We start from the raw sequence: 26,663 nt of genomic DNA on the forward strand, positions 1-26,663 counted from the left end.
AATATTCCTATTTTATTATTTATTTTATCCTAAAAAGCCAGTTAGCCTACGTTTTCTTCCCCCCCACTAATTAAACTCTACTAAAGGAACATCACAATGTAAATCCAACAAAAACACCTTTTAATAAACCTACATGTTAACACCACTCTCCATGCCTCAGCTGGCCTCCATCTCCTCCCGCCCCGGTGCACATGAGTGACATGTATCCGTCACAGGCTGTCCCCCCACCCTCCTTCCCTGGCTGTCCCACTCTATTAAAGCCCCTGAGCCGCCTCCTGGCGGGCTCAGTTCTCCCTCCTCTCCATCACCCCTGGCCTACGGATGGACTGGATCACCTACGGTAAGGAGTGAGCCTCAGTCAGTCTATCAGCTCCGGGAACGTTTAAGAAACGGAGGCGCTGGCTACGTTAATAGAAAGAAAAGTTTGATTATATTTTTGATTGTTGTATGTGTTTTATAGTGGATTTGGGTTTTAAACTGGATGCTGCCTCTGCTGTATGCGCCGTAGCCCCTCTTTGCCGCTTACAATATGGGACCACGATGGTCCATTACTTTATTGTGTTATTGTTGATGACCATGTATGATGATTTCCCTTGATTGGGCCTTTTATCTAGTGTGCAATAAATTTAACTAAACATACAATCTTCCTAATTTTCAGTTTGGTTTTATTGAGAGGGAATAAAACTAAATGTAATTGATGGTTCGCTTCATACAATCAATCCTTCATATCGTACACATTTGATAAGAGTGTAACAAGGGCTATGTGGAGGAGGTTTGTTTAAATCTGTGTCCTGTTTTGTCTTCAGAATCGGACCCCCTGGAGGTCCCGCCCCTCACGCCCACCAGTAAGGAGGTGCTGAGCCAGGCGGTGAACGCTACATTTCAGGGCTTCGCCCAGGAGAGGAATGACCGTCACTTCCCACAAGGTACTGTCGGACCCCCTCACCTGGAGGAACGCGGTGAAAGAAAATGTGCCGTGCAAAAACTAAACTTTTTGGCTCAATGGGTCAAAAAGAAGAGGAAGCATCCTTGCATTCCATAATGGTTTTAGCTATCATTTTATGTTCCGCTCTAGATCCTCATCTCTGGTCCCAGTGGGAAGTCAACCATTGGCTGGACTGGTGTCGGGACGAGTTTGGCCTCCAATGCCTGGGTCCCAATTTACGGGGCATGCAGGGGAGCGAGCTGTGTGAGCTGGACAGGGAGACGTTCCTGGGCCTCACCTCGGACTGCACCGCCGGGGAGATACTGTGGGAGCACCTGGAGACGATGCAAAGAGGTGAAGGCGCCTTTCAACCGCAGTGAAGCTGTTTAAACTCGCATCGCGGCAGTAGCTCAGGAGGCAGAACGGGTTGGCTGGTAACCGCAAGGTTGCTAGTTCGATCCCCGGCTCGAGTGTCTCGGTGTCCCTGAGCAAGGCACCTAAACCTAACTGCTCCTGACGAGCTGGCTGTCGCCTTGCATGGCTGACACTGCTGTCAGTGTGTGTATGTGTGCATGAATGGGTGAATGTTAGGCAATATTGTAAAGCGCTTTGGATAAAAGCGCTATATAAATGCACGCCATTTACCAATGCGTTGCACAGTGCGTCCCATCAGTAAATCTTCTTCCTCCCATCTTTGCCCTTTGTTTACGTTCTCTTGTTAGACTACTATGCAGAGTACGTGGAGCAGCAGGGTGGCCACCTGCAGTACAGTGACGCTCACATGGACCAAGCCCAGCAGCTCCACACTCTGGAGCCTGTAGCGTTGGTGCAACACAAAGACTGTTTCACATTCAACGGCAATGGACCTTGTAGCAGCAGTTCCTCGGCCCCACCGCGGCAAGAAGCTGGGGAAAACGGAGGTATGGTTCGGATCTGTTTGCGTTTGCTTTGGTTGAAGGTGCTGTAGGGAAGACACGAGAGTGGAAAAGAGAGCACGATTTTTAAACCAAACAATCCAAAGAGGTCCCGTTGCGCTCCTACTCTCTTCCCCCAAGTCCCCCCCCCCACCCCCAAGTTTCTCTACCATTAAGAAGTTTTGTGTTCACGCACATGATTGATGGGTAAGTTCAACTCCCGAATCACGGTCGAGGTGCCCTTATTGGTCCGAACTTGGCCGAGAGTAGTCTAAAATCTAAATGTGCTCATAAAGAGGAAGGTGAGGTCAACTCGAAACTCACCAATATTCTCACAGTGGATTTCACTCACTATTAGCTGAATGATGGCTGTGCCATTTCTAATAAATAACACTCCAATAATAGCTTTAATCTAAAGCACCATTAACTGTTGTTAAATAATAAACTAAACACTCAATACTTTCTAAACTGAATCAAATTGTCTTTTCTTTTCATTGTGTGTCTGCCTGCAGAGACGGATTCAGAAGTGGACATGATCCACTATGAGGACGCTGACATCACCGGCTCGCTGTCCTGGACCACTCAGATCCAGGAGATGGACCCCTTCGTCTTGCCGCAGCACCACAGAGGCTTCAAAGAGTTCATGGGCAACAAGACCGACCTGGGAGGGGCGATGATACCAGCAGCCATCCTGGCGGGTTACACAGGTACGTGCAGACTTCTCTTAGTCTCTCTGATGATGAACCCGCTTTTGGATTACCGACCGTATGCCCTGATCCCCAATGCCGTTATGAAGTCCGTAGAGGTGTTGGTAACCAACAGCGGTTCTCCCCAGGCAGTGGCCCCATTCAACTCTGGCAGTTCCTCCTGGAGCTCCTGACCGACCGCAGCTGTCAGTCGTGCATAAGCTGGACGGGCAACGGCTGGGAGTTCAAGCTGACCGACCCCGATGAGGTAGGTGACATGAGTCACGTGTACAATGGACTCTCTCCCAATGGGTCATTTCACAGTGGAGGTGAAATATTACACCTCTTAACCATTCCTGGAACCAGGAATTGATTCCTACTTATCAACCCACGGTTGATAAGCTCTTTGGAGGGCTAGGGTTAGAGGGGTGTCCTAAAACGTGGCCTACGGAGCCTTTTGAGACCGTAACGCCGGTCGAAGGCTGCACAGATCAAACGGGACTCGACCTAACACCCTGCTCTTTCGGGTCGACCCCCCCCCCCCCCCCCCCCCCGGACGTGTCCTCAGGTAGCCCTGCTGTGGGGCCGCAGGAAGAACAAGCCCAAGATGAACTACGAGAAGTTGAGCCGCGGCCTGCGCTACTACTACGACAAGAACATCATCCACAAGACGGCGGGCAAGCGCTACGTGTACCGCTTCGTGTGCAACCTGCAGGGCCTGCTGGGCTACGAGCCCGGGGAGCTGCACGCCATGCTGGACGTCAGCGCCAAGAACCAGGACTGAGCGTCGGTACACTGCAGACGTTGGGCATCGAACCCAGAAGCCTTTCAGCTGAGCACTCGTCAATATCCTGCCCCCTTATACCCACTATCATGTATATGTATGTATATTTTTCTCTTATTGTAAATTATTACAGATTGCACAGTTAAAATGGTACAATCCACTGTTGATAAATGAGAGATGATTTTCTGTGGTTTGTATGTGTCTGGATGGAAGGGGTTGAGGTTTGGAGGACAGGTTTGTTTCTACAGAGCAGTTGGGGGCCACAGCTAATTGAGGCTGATTAAAAGGGTTTTTTGTACATCCAGCCCCTATATTGTCTTTCTTATAACTTTATACGAGGCAAAGAACCATGTGTCGGGTCGGAGGCCAGAGCTTTGAGAGAAATGAAACATGCTAATTTAATAACACTTACCACATGAAGCCAGAATAATTTGAGGTGGAATCTAGCTAGTTCCTCTAATCTTAACTACACTAGTATTCTTCTGTTCTGTCCATTGAGACTGGTTTCATTTAGGCCGTTTTGTTGACGATGATTGGGCATTGTATTTAATATACTGCCACCCTCTGACATCCATATTTGAACAGTACATGTAAGCATGGGGCATTGAGTGAGACTTTATACATACGATACTGCTGTTGAAGTGGTAGCCATCATTAAACCTAGTTTGGGTTATTACCGTTCCCGGTTCTTAAATTAATTGTGAACAAAAAATCTTGTAATACTTTCATATAAAATGATTTGTTTCATCAGAATTATTGCACCATAAGATTGCAAGTGTTCATTGGTATGAAATAATGTATTTTATGTTCCTGCACACACATGCACACACTCACTCCATGTTCCATCCACCCACACTGCATCTTATGTTTCATTAGCTGCATGGCAGACCGGCCATGGGGGGTAAAAGTGGTGGAAATAATCCTCCTCACACACTGAGCAGGGTCTCTCACACTGCACTTCACACGTCTAACCTTTTCATTTGACATAATCATGGGGTCTCTGCCTGTTACTCATGAAACAGTCAAACATGAAGGATGCCATTCTAATCGACATGCTCGGAATAGCGCACAATATTAATATTCTTCTTGTCCATTAGAATATTGTGTTGTATGCACTCCTCTCAGCTGTATAATAAAACATACTAGATGTATACTTCTAACATAACTAAGTTATTAATTTACAATCAGTGGCGAGTATGTATACAAATGGTTGAGATCCATTAGGTTGATTATTGAGGCTGTAAATATTTAGTTTATCAAATGTAATTGTAGGTATTGTAAAAAATAACATCAAAAACAAGTCAAGCCTCAAAAATGTAATTTGACCTTTAACTTTAGGTTATTTTGATTCCCAACGTTTTATTTTATGTAATGTTGATCATCAGATGTCAAGTGCACAATATGAACATTTTCAGTTTTGCTGTTCAGTCTGATTGGGATAAAATGTCACAGACCTCGGAATTAAGCTCTTATCTCATGTCAATGAATGCAATGCCTGAAAGGAAGTTTAACTTCATGTTTCAAAACGCAATTTTACATTTAAGTATGTTCTTTTCGTTACTATTCTCACTCAAAACGGGAAGCACCACAACTGGAGAACATTGCTTATTTTTTCAGCACATCGGCGTGGACGGGGAAATGTGTCTGGCGACGCGGGGGGGCGGGATCGATAGCCTCATAATAAGCTTTGCCCGTTTCCAGTAAACACAAGGTCAGTGAAGGAAGCGAGAGAGCTTCTAATGTGTCCCTTCTGAACCCCATGCGACTATGGAGACCCCAGGGCAGGTGGTCCGTCTGTGAGTGGTCCATTGTTTACGCTTGATGTGCAGACCTGCGTCGGCCCTTTTATGCGAGGTTCACCATACACCAGCCTAGCCTAATGTGGACTTATTCAGGGCCTCTGCCCTCCGCCCCAGGGATAAATGTGTTTTGCGAGTGGGAGTGGTCGGAACATTTGAATATTGAATTAATTATGTATATTCAATGTGGCGTGTCAAGACAAGAGTAAGTAAAGGGAATTAAACAGTGAGCGTAATGGTGCCATATATGACGTCAAGGCGCTTAGTCACTGCATTCATTATTTTGATACATCAAACCCAAATATAAAGATTTAAATAGACATATAGGTGTTCAATTTAGGCGCTGTTTCTACAATGGTTATAAAACGGCTATTATGACTCAGGTTTGAGGTTAAGGTGTTGAAATGTGGATATTCTAATGTACCACATGCATTTGGACATTTATTTCTATAAAGTGTGGATTGCAAATTAACAATTTTGGGAACCTGAACATTTGGGATTTCCATCTCTGGTGGCTTAGTGACTTAAACATGATGGCCTGTATCACTGTATTGCATTATAGATAACTCATGAAAGAATGTCAGTCTATACCTGACCAGGACTTCATGAATATTCTCATTTTGAATAATGCCTTTACCCAAGTAAAAACATCTAACATTATCCATGGACAATTACAAAAACCATAGCGTTAATCAAAAAGAGAGACAGCGAGGGGGAAGGGAAAGGCATTTTATCATTACTTATACTGTATGATACATTGGAGTAACTTTGTTAAGTTACACTGATGTGTAACTCGTGATAAACTTATCAGTGCATGTTTCAATGTACGTGTTCATCACTGAGATTTCTGTTTCTCCCACTGTTCCGGTGTAAGCGTCTTCTGTTCAAATGCGTGGATTTCTTTCAGCTCTTCAGCTAAACAGCCGTTGACGAGTCTATCGTGCAAAAGGGATCAGACATTCATTACTTCTTATTTTGGATTGTGGATGCGGATTGCCAGGTCAACTGGATGCTGTGTAGTGCTATACAATACCTGTGTCTCTGTAGCAGTGGTTTGCCCTCAAACTGGGAGGACACTATTAGGGCTTTGAAGCTGGCCGCACATCTGTTTGGGGATGTATCTTCAATCTCCTATACATTATATAGGGAACAAATTTGCGGTCATTGTGGCTCCATGCATGTACTACATGAGTTATAACAAGACTGTATGGTACGATGTATGATATAAAAGTCAGATGCATGAACCAAACCAATCGGGTTTGTTTACACATTATTCCAGAGATTTATTTTATTTTTAAGATCTTCATAAAAGTAATACTCCAATCTTTTAGGTGAAAATGATCAATTATGATTGCTATAACCATGTTTTGAGAAAAAGTACAAACACACTGACTTGATTGTTAATTTTCGCCGAAGTGACATTTTTAAATGCCACTGATAATAGACTCATATAGACATGTTTGAAACAGGAGCATTGGTTGCTCAAGGGTTTGGTATCTCAGATAAAACTATAGTGCTCTGGAAATAAATGATTATGATCCAACCATCATAATCATTTATTTGGCCTAGTCGTGTAACCATAATAGACATATTTAAGCTCGAAAGACACGTGTTTTAAACAAACCATACCACATGTACTGCTTCAAGCTCTTTCAAGAGTTTATCACGAAGCAGTTCAGCCGTAACAACCATAGTGAAGTTAAGCAAAAACCTAGTTGGAAGAAAGCGTTCTTAATTCATTCCTCACTGGTTGCCGATGAGGGAAATTTCTGATGATTCTGGCAGAATCAGGAAACGAACCAAACGCGTCATGAAAAAGTATTGACCAATGTGGTGCGTTGTTTAAAATCCGTGGGACAGACTAGGCTTTTGAAGTAGCCAATAGGGAAAGAGATCTAAAGGGTCCTTGCACAAGGGACACAGCTATGTTTTCACTGTTTTCAAAGAATATTCGTGAAGGTGTTTTTTACATTGATATATATTTTTTATTTTTTATTTTAAATTAAATATGTTATTTCGATAATTATCAAATCTTATAACGCTTCTTATAGACATGTTATCTTTCCTTTCTTGATATAATTGAATCAGGCAAATCGTGGCCTTCCTGATATTTAGCGTGCCTGTTGTTTACAGCGGCTCAGAGGCTGCACACCCGTATCGTCAGCAGTGTGACAACAATACAGCCACCATGAGCTAACAAATGGAAAAATGTTACCAATGACAACAAAATATTGTTGTTTTTGTTATATTATCTTCAAATCCATTTCGTCTTGTTTTATAAGATGAGTGACCGGGTGTAACATCGCTGTCGCCGCTGAGATGTATATGGTAGCCTATATGTTTTGTTTTAAAAAATGGTCTCTTGTTGATCTGTTGTTTTTAGTCAATTTTAAGTATTAAATCACAAAATGGTAGTAGAAGTAGAGAGCTTCTTTGGCGTATACATGTTATTTTGCACCAATCCTAAATTTAAAGGTCGCATCTATATTGGGTTTACGGTCAACCCTGAGCGTCGCATTGGACAGCACAATGCTGGCCGACACCGAGGCGGAGCGAAGAGGACGAGTGGCAGAGGGCCATGGTAATACATACAGACAGACATTATAACACAAACTGTCTATTATAACACAAAAACGACTTCATATTTCAAATTCAACCGACCAATTTGTTATTATTTATGTATGCTGTTTTGTCTTCCTATTCAGGGAAATGGTTCTGATTATACATGGCTTTCCTTCTGACATTGCTGCTCTACGGGTGAGTAGTATACATACTTGGCATAATGTAATTATTAGATAGCCTACTGGTCTTGCGTAACCCAGCCAAAATGTAGGATTGGGAGTCAGTTTTTGTGAGTTTGATGCAACTTCACAAGCAGCCAACATCCATATATTTAATTGCAATGAAAAACATTTAAAGAAAGGTTTGACAGCAAAAAAAAGTTGTATTTGTATAGCCCATAATTACCATCTCAAACAGAGATGCCACATTTTGTGACGCCTGTAAACCCTAGCCCCAAGAGGTATGTTATTGTAGGCGTAATTCAACAATGTAAAACCTGTAACCAAAGCAAATGAATACCTGGTCATTGTTAATCCCAGTGTGGCACCTGAACACCACTTAGTGACAGATGGAATAGACATAAGCGAAGGGCAGTGTATCAAATCGTAACAGCTCAGAGGAATGAGCCTTATGCTATACGCTGAGGAGCTAAGAGCTGTTTTCCCCCTGTCTCCAGACTGCGCCCCTTGTCATTACCAGTCTGTAATGGCGGACAAGAGGGCTGGGGGGAAAAAAAACTATGATGCAGCCATGCAAATGTCATCCATTGACACACCTTTTGAGAAAAGCCGTAGCATTGACCACGTCCCTTGTAGAGTGAGCTCTAACACCCAGCAGCCTGCCAAATGTAGGCTTAACAAACACCCTCACCTAGAGGTAAACACTTTTTATAGAGAGTGCGGCCCTTGGACAACCAAAAAACAACCGCTGTATGGACCTGAACGCCGCCGTACATCATCAATGCTCAAACCGGGCACATTAGAGCAGCTCCGCCTCGGACTCACTGTGGAAATGAACCTCTCGGCTCACTCCACCTCGGGATGTGGTCAACTGGTTTCTAGAGTGAGACGAGGGTAATAGAAAAAAAAAAAAAGTTTTATTCACTTCCCAAAAACAAACCGAACAATAAATAAACAAAATAAATCAATGGTTCCAAAAATACAAATTAACATTTGAAAAGAATAAAACAAAAGCTGTTGGCAATTTTCTAGCTGAAATACAGCATCATTTAGCCTAACAAGAGGGTGTAAGTAGTGGCCTCACGTCAAGCCACCTCTTCCTTAACCCTTCCAAACAAACAATGCAACACCCCTTAAAGAGGCCACCTAATTAGTCACAGGTGGACCAATCAAGGCCCATTAGGCCATACCATGTGTCAGGGGGGACCATTTCAAACATAGCGAACCGTCCTGTCGCTGGAAGTGAGAAAGGTTTCACTTTCTCACACTCACATAGTATATAATGAGGAGGGGGGGGATAGGAAGCCTTTAGCACAATATCCCTAAAATGACGTGATGTTTTTGGAGATGAATGCAGGATTGGGTCTATGGGGTGTGAAAGAGATCCTCGTTAAGTGTTAAGGCTCAGTTAAGGCTCGTCGACGCAACGCAATGACCATGTAGACGCTTCGACACAGTCGTGAACCTGTTTTGGTTCTGCTTCAGGTTTTAGTGAGCGGACCAATCACAGCCCTTACTGCTGTGTCACCTCGATGCAAGGTTCCAATTTTTGGGAGCCGCACGTGGCCCTTGCGGTGGACGCAAGGAGGGTCCGCAAGGACGTAAGGGGTCCGTAAACCCCCTCGCGTTGCGTTGACGTGGAACCATAACTAAGCCTTTAGGCAGCACAGGCCGTCAGAAGTGTCCCAAACCGGGATCAGTTCTCCTGGACTGTGTGGGGTTGAGGGCCTCTGAGGGCAAGGCCCAAACAACCCATCAGGTGACAGAGGGTACGTTGTTTGATTTTCAGTGCATGGGACAAGCCCATAAACCCAACACGGCATATCCCCCATGAACGAGAACTCATGTGTAAGGGGACCTCAGAAGGGGAGTGACTTCTAGGCCCTCTGTGGTTGCCATAATGGGCGGCCATAAACCTTAAAGGTGACATATTATACCACCATGTGTGAGTGATTAGCGTTACAAGCCGATTAGCGTTACAAGCCGTTGTAAAATGTGCCTCTTCTGACATCACAAGTGGACGTGTCCACCTTTGCTACAGTCCTACCCAGTGGACCGTAGCAAACGTTGCTCATCTATCCATCACACATCTAGGTGGACACGCCCACTTGTCGCCCACTGATGTCAAGAGAGGCAGATTTTCAAAACGGCTTGCAACGGCTAATCACACTCACACCCGGTGGTGTAATATGGCCCCTTTAACCCAACCGTTTGGGTCAACGACAATCCTAACCCCCACGCCCATCCGTCTAGTTTGAGTGGGCGTGGCAGCACCCACACTCGTCGCGGCGGCTGACCCACGTGCCGCGGCGCGCCAAGAAGGAGTCAAGCCTGCAGTTCCACTGGCGCGTGGTCTCCAGCATGCTGCGCGCGCCCCCCTGGGACCGCCTGCCGCTGACCACGCGCTGGCTCAAGCAGGAGTACCGGATGGACTTTGAGCCCGGCCTCCAGCCACCCCTGCACATCCCGCTGGCGTTCGGCGCCGTCCGGGCCAAGAAGCAGCAGCAGCAGCCGCCGCCGCCGCCACAGTCGTCGTCCGTGGAAGAGGAAGAGGCGGAGAAGAACTTGTGTTTCCTGTGCAGACGTCCCGTCAAGGTAGGCCTCTGTTCTATTAGGCTAGTCTGTGCTGAAGAGATCGGGGGGCGTTATGAACGACTCGAGTCGTATTGACACGTCGTTGCACCGCTGTTCAACTGTCAAGCATTCGCCGATGCAGTACCAATGATTCAAGGTCATTGCTTCTACTGAAGATTAGAGACTTAGTTGGAATGGAAATCAAATGATACTACATAATGACATGTAATCCATTATTCTCTTTTCAAGACATCTGACTACTTTCATTTGTCCCTACGCGAATTGCCTCTACCTTGAAAGCACAGGACAACAATGTATACATGTGGTGTACATTATACAATACAAATCAAATGTTTAGCCTGCTGTCTGACACCCTACATCCCGAGCACCTATTCCTCCTCCTTGTTATTCCACACACACAATCAGGGGAAAGCAAAGAGTTGACCGTGGCACTTTCCTCTCTCACTAGGCCGCAGAGCAACTGACCTGCCTCCAACCTTCCTGTCCCATGACCAGCCACATGATTTGCCTGGCCAAGCGTTTCCTGTGCACGGAGCCGTCCCACCTCCTCCCTGTAGAGGGAGAATGTCCGTCCTGTCACAGATCGGTGCTCTGGGGCAGCCTGGTCCGCCATCAAAAGGGTTGCCATGGAGACCTGGAAGAGATCACTGCCACGTCCTCGTCCCATGTAAGGCCACTTCCTTCGTGTGTGTGTGTGTGTGTGTGTGTGTGTGTGTGTGTGTGTGTGTGTGTGTGTGTGTGTGTGTGTGTGTGTGTGTGTGTGTGTGTGTGTGTGTGTGTGTGTGACAATAAACATATTTGACACTAACTAGGATAAAGTGCAAAAGGTTAGGACACTCCTCAAGTCCATAATATTGCAGAGGCAATAAAAAGCAACATATTTGACGCTGCATTAGGTGAACTTAACTTGCTAAGTCTTATCCTCTGGTCTTCCACAGAGTCACTGGGCAGACCAACTGCAGATCTGACCGTAAGAAACATGTAAATGTAAATAATGCAATCATGACAAGACCCTTTGTTACTTCCATCATCATTGATCATTGTTGATATTACAAATCATGTACTGTATGTATATATCTATTTATTTTGTCTGTTTAATCTGTGTGCTACTTTATCGCAAAACTTTTAAAAATAGAAACAGGATTGAGCAAAAAGCAATAGAAAGTAGCTGTGTCACTAAGAGAAAGTAGGGTAAGGAACTGTTGAAATATCATGTTTTTATTAAAAATATACATGTCAAGTTAACACGTGTTTTTTTTTTTTGGTTTTAAGTTGCAGGATACAAATTTGTTCTGTATTCTGTTTTACAATATTCCATAGATGTACCATGAAATATTATGTTAAATACCATATACTTGGTGGTAATAGGACTAGGTGGGGATGCTGAGTACTTAAATCTGAGCCTAAAATGTGCAGCGTGAAGCAAACCTGCTTATGTTTTGAGAGTGTACTCAATACTTTGCAATTACTTGTGAACCCCAAATGGCCACACGTCTTGCATACAAAATGAAATAAAGACTTATCTGATTAAGAATGTATTCTATTCAATGCTGAAAATAGAATAATATTAATCACTGAAAAATTATTTATTAGTATGGTGTGGAGTGTGTGTGGGTGATGGCTGGTTTAAGCAGCCTCACCTGGCCCAAGTCAGACTGATACAACTCTGGGGCTGGGTGAGGCTGCACACCTGAGGTGCATCAAACTGGTTAAACCAGCCATCACCACACACACACACACACACACACACACACACACACACACACCAAAGAGCATACACACCTGCTCTGACTGTTACAAGCCAACAAACTCTGACTAGGTGGTGTGAAACAGGGATAACTGCTACATATGGCTTTATATATGAATGTGTTAAAAGAATGGTTTACATATTGCAAATATTCACAAGAGTTAATATACAACTTGGTACCAGAATGATGACAATCTGAAGGATCAGTTGGATTCCTAAATGTCAGAAGGTTAATCAGACAACAAATCGATGCCAATAGTAAGTAAACAATAAATGTGGTTTTAATGGATGTGTTAGTCAGTGATTCCTCTTTACTTGCAAAGTGTCTTCATTCAGGAGGGTTGGTAGGGGCTTGTACAGTAATCACTGGCTGGAAGGGAAAACACAATCACAATGAGAACCCACTGAAGTCGCCCACTGGTTAAAGCTGTTGAATTTGTGTTCACTGTCCAAATTTTAACAAACGATACAAATCAAACCACAGGAAACGAGGTTATGCAAGGTTCCCTTATCCAATATTCTACATCGGGTGAAGGACAATGTCAAAAAGTGACATCGCTTTGCACCAATTCTAACCAATTTGATTTGTGCGATTGCAAAATAACCTACTCAACCCCAAGGATGAGTTGGGGTCCCAAGGTTTGAAATAAGCCCCAGAAGAAGTAAGCTTTGCTTGTGTTGTTAGACCTGTCCCCCTCTCCCCTTGGCTCACCATTCTGGATCCCTGTGAACAACAGTTGATCACTTTGCAGCAGTAGGCCGCCAGGGTAACGGAGATAGCCACCAGCGCCGTCTGCACCAGTGTGCCTCCCGCGTGCAGGTGATTGAAGGCATGCTGTTGGTGAACACACAGGGGGCCTTCAGCCTTCCACAGCAGCTAACAGATGGCTACAGGCCAGGGTCCCACCTCAATATAGTTTCCAACTGTATCTTTGACCTTTATTTATGTCTACCTCAACTTTCTTTTTTGCACTTGCATGAACATGAACATTGACCTACATGAACAACACTTATGACACATTTTTGGTATTTCTTTTATATATATTTTTATATTTATATTTTTCAATCAATGTGACACATTTATATGTCTACTACTGTCTGTGGTTTCTGCTATGACACCCACATTTCCCTTCTGGGATTCCTAAAGACCAAAAATGAATACCAAAAAAAACAAATTTTATCCAACTTCCTGGCAGATACAACATTTTTGGCCCACTTCCGACTTGGATTACACAATATTCCCAATGTTTCCCACATCGTTATAAATGTATAAAATGTACTATGGGAGACGGTGCTACTTGCATTCATATTTTCGCAAAGGCTTTGCTGGTTGGTCGTCTCATTGTGGTGGTCGTAGTCGAACCAGCAGCCATGCATACGGCGGTTCTCAAACTGCGATAGCATGAGGATCATGGAGAATCCGGAGGCAGGGATGGCCAGGATCTGCATGGCAAGGCAGGCACTCAGCTGTGGACACACGGCGGGGAATCAGAAGGGGAAATCCCCAGCTATATGTCTGTTTGATAGGATTTGAACTTGGAACTGGAGACGGTTGTGTTTGAACGATGATGGCTACACACAATATGTTGAACACAGTTTGATCAGATATGATGTTTGCCATAAGTCCAGGTTTACTTTGGGATGTATACATTATCTGCACAGTTCTACAAAGTTAGTGAATTGGGCCGGTGTCAGAAAGAATGTACTGTGTATATATATATTTTTTATTTTTTATTTTTTACAGTTCACTTACAGTGGGAATGTGGAGCGTCTTAGCAGCGATGGCCAGACTTCCAGCTAGTATCACCTGGGAAATAAATGCAAAGGACAGTCAATCCCCTGTCTGAAGACACCAAGGTTAAATGGCTCACCACCGTTGCCCCCAGCAATATAGTTAAAATATATTTTGTGGATGTTTTTTGATTAATTTTCCTACATCGAAAAAAGCAAAATACAGGTTGACATTTCGTTTACCTATCCTAGTTTTAGTTTTTAGTTTATTCATCACTTCGTAGCTGACGTTAAAAAAAAATCGGAATTTGAACATTAGACCCAATATGGGACCCAATTTTTCTAATCAAACAGTATATGATACTCACCACTACAGAGGCAATGATGAAAAGTACCCTAAGAACGGGTTCGCCATGCCCGACTTCGACGGACATCATGGTACACACCCAGGATATCTGATATAAACTGAGGCATATCTGGGTGATCTTGGGAGAGTAGACAAGAAATAGTTTGGGTTGACATCTTAACACGCTAATGACCACGCACGCACACGCACACACACACACACACACACACACACACACACACACACACACACACACACACACACTAGAATTAATGTTTTGTACCCCTAACTCTTTGGGTTGGGCCTCCAGATACTTCTGTTTGCGTGCGGGGTTCTTCTGGAACGTCACCGAGATTAGAGGACCTTGCTCAACCTCCATCGGAGGGCTGCCCCCCGTTGTTCTTGTTCCCTCTTCCCTGTCTGGAAATCAGAAAATGAAAAACGCATCGGAATGGTTGCACAATAGTTAGAAGGGAGTTTCTTAACAGACTAACAAAACTCGGACGGAAGGAAAATTCTAAAGTAACTAACTGCGTATACTGATGCAATTTGTCAATTCACAACCCACAATCGTTAACAAAGGGATCTACTTGTTGTTTACACACAAACGAAGCAAAGCATTGCGTAATTTTACCTGCCATGATAACGGTCTATCGTCCCCGTTATTCTGCTCCGCTCCCTTCGATCCTGTCTGAGCGCAGCCCCGCCCCTTTGGTCTGGAATGGGGATTGGGATTGACACATCTGCTCGCCCCTCTTATTTCCTGTCTCCGATATAACGTTAAAACAGCTTTTTGATAACAGAAGATAAAAAAACACTTTTAAGTTTGATTTCAGAAATGGAGTGCCTCAGTGTGTGCAATTATCAGATAGACAGACACGCAATCAGACTGAATACTTTTATTAAAAATTGTTACGGGAGGTTGTATATAGATGGTCTTTATCAGTTGGAAAGACACATTACAAAAAGGCCAGTAGCCTAGACTAAAATCACTTCATGAAAAGCTGGACTCATGGATGAAATGTATGACATAACATAGCAACAAAGCTGCACTTTTAAAATAATAATTTGTGTTTTGTTATTTGTACAGTTTTGTAATATAGACAGGCAGAATTAGCAGATGCACATTCGTTTTCATACTAAGCTACATTTAGACACTGGCTTGATTTATCTCCATTCAACAAGGTTTCACCAAGAATTGATATTCCCTTAACACAAAACCATGCGTTACATTATTCCCTCTTTAATCATAAGCACATTGACCCTGCTCGAATTATATGAATCTATTTTGGATATCATAGCACAAAAATACTTATCTGATAAAGATAGTATTCTATTCAATGCTGAAAATGATTTTAAATGATTTATTAGTACGGTGTGGAGTGTGTGGTTATGGCTGGTTTAAGCAGCCTCACCTGGCCCAAGTCAGACTGATACAACTCTGGGTTAGGCACACCTGTGGTGCATCAAAAAGGTTAAACCAGCCATCACCACACACATCCAAGAGAGCTCTGACATGACAGTACTGAACCCCTGCTCTGACTGTTACAAGTCAACAAACTGAAATAAACGGGTTAACTATAGTAACCATAGTATAGTCACCTAGGTGGTGTGAAACAGGGATAACTGCTACATATGGCTTTATCTATGAATGTGTTGGTTTACATATTGCAAATATTTACGATTTACTAAGAGTTAAAACTTGGTACCAGAATGGTGACCATCTGAAGGATATGGCTAAATGTCAGAAGGTGAATCGGTAAAACCTAATGCTGTCAACAACAAATCGATGCCAATACTATGCATGTTGCCTCAACATCTGTAGTAAACAATATATGTGGTTTTAATGGATGTGTTAGTCAGTGATTCCTCTTTACTTGCAAAGCATCTGTCTTCATTCAGGGGGAGAAGGGTTGGTAGGGGCTTGTACAGTGATCACCGGCTGGAAGGGAAAACACAATCACAATGAGAACCCACTGAAGTCGCCCACTGGTTAAAGCTGTTGAATTTGTGTTCACTGTCCAAATTTTAACAAACAATACAAATCAAACCACAGGAAACGAGGTTATGCAAGGTTCCCTTATCCAATATTCTACATCGGGTGAAGGACAATGTCAAAAAGTGACATCGCTTTGCACCAATTCTAACCAATTTGATTTGTGCGATTACAAAATAGCCTACTAAACCCCAAGGACGAGTTGGGGTCCCAAGGTTTGAAATAAGCCCCAGAAGAAGTAAGCTTTGCTTGTGTTGTTAGACCTGTCCCCCTCTCCCCTTGGCTCACCATTCTGGATCCCTGTGAACAACAGTTGATCACTTTGCAGCAGTAGGCCGCCAGGGTAACGGAGATAGCCACCAGCGCCGTCTGCACCAGTGTGCCTCCCGCGTGCAGGTGATTGAAGGCATGCTGTTGGTGAACACACAGGGGGCCTTCAGCCTTCCACAGCAGCTAACAGATGGCTACAGGCCAGGGTCCCACCTCAATATAGTTTCCAACTGTAGCTTTGACCTTTATTTATGTCTACCTCAACTTTCTTTTTTGCACTTACATGAACAAGACTTACATGAACATATTTTTGGTATTTATTTTATATATATTTTTTATATTTATATTTTTCAATCATATGCCTACTACTGTCTGTTCTTTATGACACCCACATTTCCCTTCTGGGATTCCCAAAGACCAAAAATGAATACTAAAGTAAAACATTTTATCCAACTTCCTGGTAGACACAACATTTTTGGCCCACTTCCGACTTGGATTACACAATATTCCCAATGTTTCCCACATCGTTATAAATGTAAAAAATGTACTATGGGAGACGGTGCTACTTGCTTCCATTTTTTCGCAAATGTTCCTCGTCTCATTGCGGTGATCGTAGTCGAACCAGCAGCCCGGCGATTGGCGGTTCTCAAACTGCGATAGCATGAGGATCATGGAGAATCCGGAGGCAGCGATGGCCAGGATCTGCATGGTAAGGCAGGCTCTCAGCTGTGGACACACGGCGGGGAATCAGAAGGGGAAATCCCCAGCTATATGTCTGTTTGATAGGATTTGAACTTGGAACAGGAGACGGTTCTGTTTGAACGACGATGGCTACACACAATATGTTGTGTTGAATACCGTTTGTATAAGTTTGATGATCAGATATGTTTGTCATTGGTTCAAGACTAAGTTAACTTTGTGATTTAAACATTCTCTGCGCAGTTCTACAAAGTTAGTGAATTGGGCCGGTGTCAGAAAGAATATATATATTTATTTTTATTTTTTAAAATGTTTTACAGTTCACTTACAGTGGGAATGTGGAGTGTCTTAGCAGCGATGGCCAGACTTCCAGCTAGTATAACCTGGGAAATAAATGCAAAGGACAGTCAATCCCCTGTGTAATGACACCAAGGTTAATTGGCTCACCACCGTTGGCCCCAGCAATATAGTTTACAAATATTTTAGTCAACAATCCCGATTCCCCCCCCCCCCCCCCCCCCCCCACAGTCAACGTTTACACCCGCGGACCCTGCTATAAGGTATGCATTACAAGATTCTACAGAATCTCACGCCAGCGAAAACCCAAAAGTTGGCAGCCCTGTGATACTCACCACTACAGAGGCAATGATGAAAAGTACCCTAAGAACGGTTTCGCCAGGCACGAGGGTGATCATCGTACACACCCAGGACATCTGATATAAACTGAGGCATATCTGGGTGATCTTGGGGAGAGTAGACAATAAATAGTTTGGGTTGACATCTTAACACGCTTTTGAACACACGCACACGCACGCACGCACACACACACACACACACACACACACACACACACACACACACACACACACACACACACACACACACACACACACACACACACACACACACACACACACACTGTGAATGTTTTGTACCCCTAACTCTTTGGGTTGGGCCTCCAGATACTTCTGTTTGCGTGCGGGGTTCCTCTGGAACGTCACCGAGACCAGAGGACCTTGCTCAACCTCCATCGGAGGGCTGCCCCCCGTTGTTCTTGTTCCCTCTTCCCTGTCTGGAAATCAGAAAATGAAAAACGCGTCGGAATGGTTGTACAATAGTTATAAGGGAATTTCTTAACAAACAAAACTCAGACGGAAGGAACATCCTAAAGTAACTGCGTATACTGATGCAATTTGTAAATTCACAACCCACAATAACATAATTAATTAATTAACAAAGGGATCTACTTATTGTTTACACACAAACGAAGCAAAGCATTGCGTAATGTTACCTGCCATGATAACGGTCTATCGTCCCCGTTATTCTGCTCCGCTCCCTTGGATCCTCTGTCTGAGCGCAGCTTTCCGCCCCTTTGGTCTGGAATTGGGATTGGGATTGACACATCTGCTCCCCCCTCTTATTTCCTGTCTCCGATATAACGTTAAAACAACTTTTTGATAGGCCTAACAGTAGATTAAAAAAAACACTTAAGCTTGATTTCAGAAATGAAGTGCCTCAGTGTGTGAAATGTTCAGATAGAGACACGCAATCAGACTGAATACTTTTATTAAAAATTGTTACGGGAGGTTGTATATAGATGGTCTTTATCAGTTGGACACATTACAAAAAGGCCAGTAGCCTAGACTAAAATCACTTCATGAAAAGCTGGACTCATGGATAAAATGTATGACATAACAAAGCAACAAAGCTGCACTTTTAAATTAATTATTTGTGTTTCAGTATTTGTACAGGGTTACTGGGTTTTGTAATATAGACATAATTAGGTATGGGCATAATTAGCAGATGCACATTCGTTTTCACATTAAGCTACATTCAGACACTGGCTTGATATGAACATTAATCTCAATTCAATAAGGTTTGACCAAGAATGATATTCCCTTTACACAAAACAGTGCGTTACATTATTCCCTTTTTAATCATAAGCACATTGGCCCTGCTCAAATTATATGAATCTATTTTGGAAATCATAGCACATAATTTCTGACACAACAAAACAATCAACCACTCAAAAAGATTTGCAGCTGGACACTTTCTTTCATGAAATAGATGAAAGTGTGTCAGAGTGTGTGTTTGCGTATTTCGGTTATCCAGCATTGATTGGTGAGGACGTAATCATGCTCCATTATGCCACTGGGCGAAGCAATGTAGAAAAACTAGGATGTTATGATCCACGATGTAATCCAAAAAGCGGACACATCACACACACATATGCCATGCTTACTTCGGGAACTATTTCTAACTATCGACCCCAACTCATCTGAGGGGGTTCATATGGCATTCGCCATCGTACGAATCTAATTGGTTATAAATTGTGCAGCCACATCAATTCTGACATCACCTGTCACCAAATGTAGCCAATTAGATAAGAGCAATTGCGTAGCCTTTGTTCAGAGCAGTTAGATTTCTTTGGGCAGGATGTAGCATATCCACGACGGCCACTCCGGACGGGATCAAAGCTCAAAGTGCCTGATAGCCGTTGGCTCTCCTTCTTCTGCCCACTACGTAAGCCACCACCACGATGATGATGAGCACCAGGAGGATGACCCCCACCGCGATGGCCACGCTGTAGGTGGGGACGTCCGCTGGGCAGGGGTCGGCTGAAACACACAGGGAGCCACGCACATGCGTTAGGTCGTAGTTCTTACCCCTGTTTGGTCTAACCGTTTCAAAAGAAATTGTGGTGCTTTTTTCAGGGTTGTCTTATCTTTTGCATTTTTGTGATCTTTGCACCTTATTTCATGTTGCAGTTTTAAGTATGCAGTTGGACCAAAACAAATACCTGTATTTCTTGCCATAAAGTTGCCTGATTCTGATATACGGGGGCAGCTATAGTCCGATAAGGATGTTAAGTAAACAAGGAACCCGAACAATTACACATAATTACACACTATTGTTCCCTTACACTTAATCATTTCCTTAATTTGTGTTGTGTTTTGATCTTAAACTGCCCCAACTCATGTTCTCTATTATCCCCAAGAGAAGAAAAGTCATTCTAATGAATGGTTGTTTTTCTTCTTCTTCTTCTTACTTCTTCTTAGTCCTCATTTCCTCATTTGTCTGATAACCAGGATGTTAATCTGCAGATGTGGACACCTCAAACCTACCCTGCTCACATGCTCTGTCTGCTTGGTGACCAACAGTCCTATTCCTACAGGCTTCCCCTGACACCCGACGCAGAGTGGATCACTGAGGTCCACCCTGGTCCATTTACCCAGCGCGGCCGTTCCTCTAGTGTACCCGCCCGTTTGCGAAAAGAGAAACCTTTAGATTTGGAAAACGTACAAACGTCAAACTCGTTGTTTGTGGTGAAGTTGAAGGCCTGCATCTGGGCTTGAGTGACGTCCAGGAAGAGTCCGTTGCCCATGTTGACGGACTCGCTCCTGCAGGAGTAGGAGTGTCTGACCCGGGCAGTGAACAGATGCAGGGACTCGTTGTGTGCGGAGTACTTGTCTAATGCAGGGGTGATAGTAGAAAAAAAATCATGAGCCTGAACTTTTTTCCCTGGGAGGTAAGCGACTCTAAGGAAGGTAGGCCGGCAACCCATAGAGAAGGGAAGGTGGGACCGCCGACCACAGCACAAAGGCATTGATTCTAAGGAGGAAGGTGGGACAGCTGACCAGAGCACATGGGATAATATTTTGACGACATCGCTCACTTGTGAGGTGGCTGAATCAAGCACAAAAGTCAATGAATAGTCGACTCTGGGGAAAGGCAGGATGGCAAGACAATACGCGAAAGGAAAGAACAAGGCCTAAGTTATAAAAACAAACATGTAGATTTTTCCATCACAAAGGGCATGAACAAGGTGACATTAATTTTTCTGCAAAATATGCACAATTTATTTTAAATACATTTTGAAACAGTTACAGTGCAACAAAAACGTATATAATACTACAACCCTAAAGTTGTTTATTCAAAACAATTTGCTATTAAGAGAATACTAATAGAATACCTAATTTAATAGAAAACGAAAAAATATAGCTTACTAAAGATAAGATATTATAAGATAGCTCGCATGCTGCCTCGAGACAGACAGATGCGTAAGGGCGGGTTTATCCTCCAATAACTGAATTACTCTATAATAAAAGTAACTAGTTACCAGGGAAAGTAATTATTTGCGTTACTGTAAAAAAAAAAGTCGCTTTATAGATGCGTGTGTCGTTGTGAGATGTACACTTTACATGCACGTTCTTGCCTTTGACCTCAATGAATTAGTGCTTATATCTCCACCTTGAAAATGCCAACTTTTCATCGGATTGCTCCGGACTCGACATCTCTGCTGCTTCTTCAAATCTGTTTGTGTGTGGTGCGTGTGGCCTGGCTTGTGTGTAAAAACACTGGCTCCGATTGGCTACCATGAAACATGACTCTGCCTTAGCCAATCATAATCGCTTATCTCGTTGTTAACTAGGGTTGGGTATCGTTAGAAATATTTTGATTCCAGTTCTATTTCGATTCCTGTAAACCGATGCCGGTTCCTAAATGGTTCCGAAATCGATACTTTTTATTTTTTTTATAGAAATGCCATGCCAACACTGATTCTTTGAAAATTCTTTGAAAAGGTAACTATTTGCGTTACTGTAAAAAAAAAAAAGTAGCTTTATAGATGCGTGTGTCGTTGTGAGATGTACACTTTACATGCACGTTCTTGCCTTTGACCTCAATGAATTAGTGCTTATATCTCCACCTTGAAAATGCCAACTTTTCATCGGATTGCTCCGGACTCGCCGTCTCTGCTGCTTCTTCGAATCTGTTTGGTGTGTGTGGTGCACTACTGCGCATGGCCTGGCTTGTGTGTAAAAACACTGACTCCGATTGGCTACCATGAAACATGACTCTGCCTTAGCCAATCATAATCGCTTATCTCGTTGTTAACCCACCCGGTCTCCTAGCAGTTTGTGTGTGGAGCCAGGGGTGCATTCGGATTACACAGTTTATTCAATCAATTCATAGTAACGCACCGCATTTAACGTTCAGTAACGATAACGGCGTTGTAACGACGGAAACAGTAATTAGTTAGATTACCCCGTTACTGAAAAAATAACAGCGTTACCTAACGCCGTTATGTGCTGCTCATTTTTTGTTTTAGTAAAGTAAAGCCATATTTTAGAGCGTTTTATGAAGGCTGCAGCTGGGCAGCAGGAGAGGAAAGTGCTCTGCATTTTTTCCGACCACAAGAGGGCGAGAGGATTGTTGCGACACCGAAACGAGGCACCGAAAGAAATGTAGTCTTTCGGTCCAGGTAGAACCGACCATGTTGCCCCCGGTACCACTCGGTTCTCGGTTCTCTGTACCCAACCCTATTGTTAACCCACCTGGTCTCCTCACTAGCAGTTTGTGTATGGAGCCAGGGGTGCGTTCGGATTACGCAGTTTATTCAATCAATTCATAGTAACGCACCGCATTTAACATTCAGTAACGATAACGGCGTTGTAACGACGGAAACAGTAATTAGTTAGATTACCCCGTTACTGAAACTGCGTTATTCCAAACACTGATGGTAAAAACAAAACACATTTGCACGTGGAGTGACTGCTGAATCTGGATCGATATGACTTGCCAAAACCCAAGACTAGCCCCTACCCTATTTCTGATTGGCTTACTGGTGTGATTAGAGTGAAAGCGCCGCTCCGATCTTGGGAAATGTCAGACCACGCAAACGCGAACCTGATTATTATTATTTTTTCCGCAGACACGTTGGTACGCCCTGCTAATGGATTGATCCCATTATTGGGTCTGACTCGTTCGTCTGCTTGACAATGAACAGAGCTCAGCAGTGAGTGGCATCGGATCTATTAATAGTAAAAAAATAATAATAATAAATGGCAGACCCTGCAAGGGAACTACTTGCGGAGTGGGAATGGATTTAGTTTGGGAGTGTGTTGATATTGTTATTGTGCCATAGCAAGTAGTCACAAGTAGTCTGACAATGTGTCAATCATTAACTGGCTGTAAACATACCATGTCAAACGCAGGTCACCAATGTTACGACAGACACTAGCCTAGCTCCATGGTGCACTCTGGTCACATGGTGCTTAGGGTGGTACAGGTGGAGTTTGCCTACCTGTTGTGCTGAAGGGGTAGAGGAGGCTGAAGGACAAGTCCTTCACATAGACGCTATTTCCAGTGGTGTTCTGGAAAGAAAACCGATAAAAAGACACAAGCTCATGAGTTAATAGTGAAAGCTTTAGCTTTTTTTGGATTTGGATGTTGACATTGTAATAAAAAAATCAGGCCATCATGGTCAAGTCTTGTGATGTGATGACCCAAGAAAGCTCACGTGGAATGTGATGCACAACCAAAGATAGATGCACATATTTTGAATAATTTGTCCCCAGACTGGGGATGTGACTGTTTCCATGTCACATGTTAGTGACTCTCAGTAAAACATGACCACTACCTTAAATTTGTAAAGCAAGTTCCCTTATGAAAACCTACATTGCTAAATGGTTATATTTTGTTGCATTAAATACCTACACCCAATAAAATACAACTTTCAGGCACACTTGATGTAAGAAAATCAAGGTAAAAAATGGTAGAAGTTATCTGCCACCAATACAACATTTATGTCATTGTTACGGTTTTAATTTCAGATTAGTGATAGGCCATAATTACCTTGTCGTAGTTGAACATTATGAACCCTTGCTGAAAGGTAATGTTAAGAGAGGCAGTTTTCTCTTGACAAGACCCAGATGTTTTTGTTATGTTTGGCTGAATGATAAAGGTTCCGTTAGCCTTGACATAGAAAGAGAGAAACAGGTTATTTTTATTACATATAACATTAGGAAGCATGAAGTAGGATTGCGATTGAGGACTTGCGATTGAGGAAATGTTGGTTCTGCCGAAACATCAGAACATTACGTTGCTCATGAAGCTCTTGGAAGCAGACTTTTGGAATGAGGCTTATTCTCTGGTACAATACGATATTTCGCCTGGTGTTGGACTGATATCAATTAATGGTGTTTGAATTATGTCTGTGTTGGTGCTTGTTTGGTAACATAATATCTTACAATGCAAAGTGACCACCGTAAACTGAACATGTATGTGAAACTATAATGAAAAGGAGTGGTAAGGATGGATCCCTGGGCTGGTTGAGCATTGGTGCGTGGATGTGTTTTATATTTAAGTACTTCAATTGTGCCGATTTCCCATCCTTCTGAACCAAAGCAATGGCTGCAGTAAGGAGTTACATAGTCTAGAAAAATGGTGTGTGATACTGTACCTTAGCAGAAACTAGGCGGATCTGTAAAGCCATGTGAGCCAGCAGACATATTTTGCCGTTTTGGGTAATGTTGTATTTTCCCATGATCAAGGTAGCAGCAGGTGTTGGTGTGGGAGGCTCCGGTTTGGCGGTGGTGGTGGTGGGCTTTCCAGTGGTGGTGGTGGGCTTTCCAGTGGTGGTGGTGGTTTTTTCAGTGGTGGTGGTGGTTTTTTCAGTTGTTGTGGTGGTTTTTTCAGTTGTTGTGGTGGGTTTTTCAGTTGTTGTGGTGGTTTTTTCAGTTGTTGTGGTGGGTTTTTCAGTTGTTGTGGTGGGTTTTTCAGTTGTTGTGGTGGTTTTTTCAGTTGTTGTGGTGGGTTTTTCAGTTGTTGTGGTGGGTTTTTCAGTTGTTGTGGTGGTTGGCTTCGGAGTTGTGGTGGTGGGCTTTGCAGTTGTTGTGGTGGGCTTTGCAGTTGTGGTGGTGGGCTTTGCAGTTGTTGTGGTGGGTTTTTTAGTTGTTGTGGTGGGTTTTTCAGTTGTTGTGGTGGTTGGCTTCGGAGTTGTCGTGGTGGTCGGTTGTGCAGTTGTCGTTGTCGTGGGGCGCGGTTTAGTTGTCTTGGGGCGCGGTTTAGTTGTCTTACGCTTCTGCTCTATTGTGTTTGCCAACTCTTCGGTCCCCACTTGAGGAGTGCTGAACTGGAACTCAGCGATCGCCGGTGCCGGGGGACTGCTCTTTATAAAGTCCTCAGCAACTGGGAAAGATGAGACACATGAGGATCCGGTTTATAATGTACTGGCCAGTTGGTCCAGTTTTCTATCATTTTTTATTATTTACACAATATTAATAAATATTAATATTAAGAACATTTTCGAGTGTGGATAATTAGCGACAGCTGTAAAGTCAGAAAATAAACGTCATAAACGTTATAAACTGCAGAACGCATTAAAGGGAAGGCATAAAACATGCTTCATTATCTTGACCATGTGGCTTAAGGAATGGTATGGAGTGTGTCTTAAAGCAGTTGTTCTGAAACTAATTTACTAATACCCCCTTTAAGATACTTTTTCAGCCAAGTACCCCTTTCACCAGCACAAAATATTCTGAATAGGGAGGGGCAAACGATAAAAAAATATAAAGTGTCATGTTTTTGATAACACGTACATTGAATGGATGTTACAAATACTTCGTTTAGTGAGACACATTGGGCTTGTCATTCACTTATGTTTTTGTCATTCATTGGGAATATTTAACACACTTTAAAACACACACAGCAAGAGGCATTATTCAGATTCGACTAATTGTATGAAGGTTGAATTATTTTATAATTGTTCATTTAAAACATTAAAACAACAAAATGGTAACTTTTTTGTCATTTTCCAAGTAGGCTACCCCCTGCACCTCCTCAAACAACCCCAAGGGGTACACGTACCCCACGTTCAGAAATGCTTTTATAGAGCATCGAGCCGAAGTGGAATGTATGACTTTATAACAGATTTGAGCCTGGAATTCGTATTTATCAGTAAAGGAAACTCGTTAAACGCCATCACGCACGTTTCAAACAGATAGGATTATTGTCAGCATTTTAAAGTCAATAGAAACGGGAAGTCACCCAGGCTACTGTGAACACTACGAAACCTAACACCTCCAACCAAACTCATAAAGAGGTCTCATGCCTGCTCGACATCAACCGCTCAATGTCGAGTAGCGTGCTTTCATAAGCGCTTAAATGTACAGTCAATCGAGCGTATAGGTAGGCCTATATTATTATAAGCCCTGAACATGGTTATATTAAAATGACCTCTCAGAAGTGTAAACCCATAAAATCATAACTTGCTTAGAAGTTTTTAATGTGAATGCGACTTACCCGAGGCAGCAGTGCAGATAATAACTAATAACAAAAGTCCGCACTTCATGGTGGCTGGAGATCAGGCCGACTGACCGTTGCTGAGAGTGAAGTGACACACGACTCGCTCAAGAGACTGCACCAAACTCAATGTGGAAGCAGGCTGTGCTGAGCTTTTGTAAAATCCAGGAAACGAAACGAAACTAAACTAAAATTGGCCTATGGGTGCACGTGGACGTTTGCTGAACAAACATGGCTGGACATCCACTTTTGATTCCGCCATTTAACAGTAAATGAAACCAAACATTGCTTCAGTCTGTAGTAGGCTTACACCAAGTGGGTTCGATCAAAGATAAGATAGTCAACT

The 26,663-nt window shown here is 43.2% G+C and overlaps 6 protein-coding genes across 9 annotated transcripts; 2 read left to right on the top strand and 4 right to left on the bottom strand.

Moving 5' to 3' along the window:
• Positions 1–321: 321 nt before the first annotated feature.
• On the top strand, positions 322–3,309 carry LOC311368459 (protein c-ets-2-A-like; the record flags this gene model as incomplete). Its single annotated transcript, XM_084487265.1, has 7 exons — positions 322–340; positions 807–926; positions 1,076–1,279; positions 1,648–1,845; positions 2,352–2,550; positions 2,679–2,793; positions 3,094–3,309. 7 exons carry the CDS (start codon positions 322–324, stop codon positions 3,307–3,309), a joined length of 1,071 nt encoding a protein of 356 aa, XP_084343391.1.
• Positions 3,310–5,575: 2,266 nt separating this feature from the next.
• Positions 5,576–6,902, bottom strand: LOC311368534 (bolA-like protein 2). Its single transcript, XM_084487334.1, has 3 exons — positions 6,738–6,902; positions 6,142–6,239; positions 5,576–6,043 (listed from the first exon to the last, which is right to left on the bottom strand). Exons 1-3 carry the CDS (start codon positions 6,798–6,800, stop codon positions 5,944–5,946), a joined length of 261 nt encoding a protein of 86 aa, XP_084343460.1. The 5' UTR covers positions 6,801–6,902; the 3' UTR covers positions 5,576–5,943.
• A 373-nt stretch (positions 6,903–7,275) lies between these two features.
• On the top strand, positions 7,276–12,131 carry slx1b (SLX1 homolog B, structure-specific endonuclease subunit). Its single transcript, XM_084487231.1, has 5 exons — positions 7,276–7,689; positions 7,814–7,865; positions 10,103–10,444; positions 10,893–11,111; positions 11,383–12,131. Exons 1-5 carry the CDS (start codon positions 7,517–7,519, stop codon positions 11,410–11,412), a joined length of 816 nt encoding a protein of 271 aa, XP_084343357.1. The 5' UTR covers positions 7,276–7,516; the 3' UTR covers positions 11,413–12,131.
• Positions 12,132–12,280: 149 nt separating this feature from the next.
• Positions 12,281–15,026, bottom strand: LOC311368429 (uncharacterized protein). Its single transcript, XM_084487236.1, has 7 exons — positions 14,903–15,026; positions 14,552–14,688; positions 14,291–14,407; positions 13,945–13,998; positions 13,494–13,658; positions 12,904–13,026; positions 12,281–12,561 (listed from the first exon to the last, which is right to left on the bottom strand). The coding sequence occupies exons 1-7, from the start codon at positions 14,907–14,909 to the stop codon at positions 12,520–12,522; spliced, it is 645 nt and encodes a 214-aa protein (XP_084343362.1). The 5' UTR covers positions 14,910–15,026; the 3' UTR covers positions 12,281–12,519.
• Positions 14,907–18,600, bottom strand: LOC311368428 (uncharacterized protein). 4 transcript variants are annotated; one of them, XM_084487235.1, is made up of 8 exons: positions 18,525–18,600; positions 18,169–18,305; positions 17,866–17,976; positions 17,563–17,616; positions 17,105–17,260; positions 16,553–16,675; positions 16,146–16,210; positions 14,907–15,031 (listed from the first exon to the last, which is right to left on the bottom strand). In XM_084487235.1, exons 1-7 carry the CDS (start codon positions 18,529–18,531, stop codon positions 16,163–16,165), a joined length of 636 nt encoding a protein of 211 aa, XP_084343361.1. In that variant the 5' UTR covers positions 18,532–18,600; the 3' UTR covers positions 14,907–15,031; positions 16,146–16,162. The 4 variants fall into 4 exon arrangements, with proteins under 4 accessions (XP_084343361.1, XP_084343359.1, XP_084343360.1 ...); XM_084487233.1 differs by having other exon boundaries at positions 17,083–17,260; XM_084487234.1 differs by lacking the exon at positions 14,907–15,031 and having other exon boundaries at positions 15,153–16,210.
• Positions 18,601–18,782: 182 nt separating this feature from the next.
• cd68 (CD68 molecule) lies at positions 18,783–26,452 on the bottom strand. The gene is made up of 6 exons (XM_084487324.1): positions 26,318–26,452; positions 24,477–25,204; positions 23,870–23,989; positions 23,319–23,388; positions 20,537–20,704; positions 18,783–19,851 (listed from the first exon to the last, which is right to left on the bottom strand). The coding sequence occupies exons 1-6, from the start codon at positions 26,364–26,366 to the stop codon at positions 19,712–19,714; spliced, it is 1,275 nt and encodes a 424-aa protein (XP_084343450.1). The 5' UTR covers positions 26,367–26,452; the 3' UTR covers positions 18,783–19,711.
• Between the last annotated feature and the right edge of the window lie 211 nt (positions 26,453–26,663).

This window comes from Micromesistius poutassou, assembly GCF_964030765.1.
Source record: "Micromesistius poutassou genome assembly, chromosome: 23".
Classification (NCBI taxonomy): domain Eukaryota; kingdom Metazoa; phylum Chordata; class Actinopteri; order Gadiformes; family Gadidae; genus Micromesistius; species Micromesistius poutassou.

Bases quoted from the DNA above. Each gene is read 5' to 3' on its own strand.
- LOC311368534 (XM_084487334.1), bottom strand. From the start codon at position 6,800: ATGGTTGTTACGGCTGAACTGCTTCGTGATAAACTCTTGAAAGAGCTT. The intron at 6,240-6,737 runs GTATGGTTTGTT...TATAATGTATAG, and splicing joins AGCTTGAAGCAGTACATGTG to GAGATTGAAGATACATCCCC. The intron at 6,044-6,141 runs GTATTGTATAGC...TTTGCACGATAG, and splicing joins CCACTGCTACAGAGACACAG to ACTCGTCAACGGCTGTTTAG.
- slx1b (XM_084487231.1), top strand. From the start codon at position 7,517: ATGGTAGTAGAAGTAGAGAGCTTCTTTGGCGTATACATGTTATTTTGC. The intron at 7,866-10,102 runs GTGAGTAGTATA...CCATCCGTCTAG, and splicing joins CTGACATTGCTGCTCTACGG to TTTGAGTGGGCGTGGCAGCA. The intron at 10,445-10,892 runs GTAGGCCTCTGT...CTCTCTCACTAG, and splicing joins TGTGCAGACGTCCCGTCAAG to GCCGCAGAGCAACTGACCTG.
- LOC311368429 (XM_084487236.1), bottom strand. The intron at 14,408-14,551 runs GTACAAAACATT...TACTCTCCCAAG, and splicing joins CCCAACCCAAAGAGTTAGGG to ATCACCCAGATATGCCTCAG. The intron at 13,027-13,493 runs GCAAGTAGCACC...GTTCACCAACAG, and splicing joins GCCTTTGCGAAAATATGAAT to CATGCCTTCAATCACCTGCA.
- LOC311368428 (XM_084487233.1), bottom strand. The intron at 17,977-18,168 runs GTACAAAACATT...ACTCTCCCCAAG, and splicing joins CCCAACCCAAAGAGTTAGGG to ATCACCCAGATATGCCTCAG. The intron at 17,617-17,865 runs GTGAGTATCACA...TTTATTTCCCAG, and splicing joins TCATCATTGCCTCTGTAGTG to GTTATACTAGCTGGAAGTCT.
- cd68 (XM_084487324.1), bottom strand. From the start codon at position 26,366: ATGAAGTGCGGACTTTTGTTATTAGTTATTATCTGCACTGCTGCCTCG. The intron at 20,705-23,318 runs GTAGGCAAACTC...CCCCTGCATTAG, and splicing joins CTACCCCTTCAGCACAACAG to ACAAGTACTCCGCACACAAC. The intron at 19,852-20,536 runs GTACGTTTTCCA...TGTGTGTTTCAG, and splicing joins AAACAACGAGTTTGACGTTT to CCGACCCCTGCCCAGCGGAC.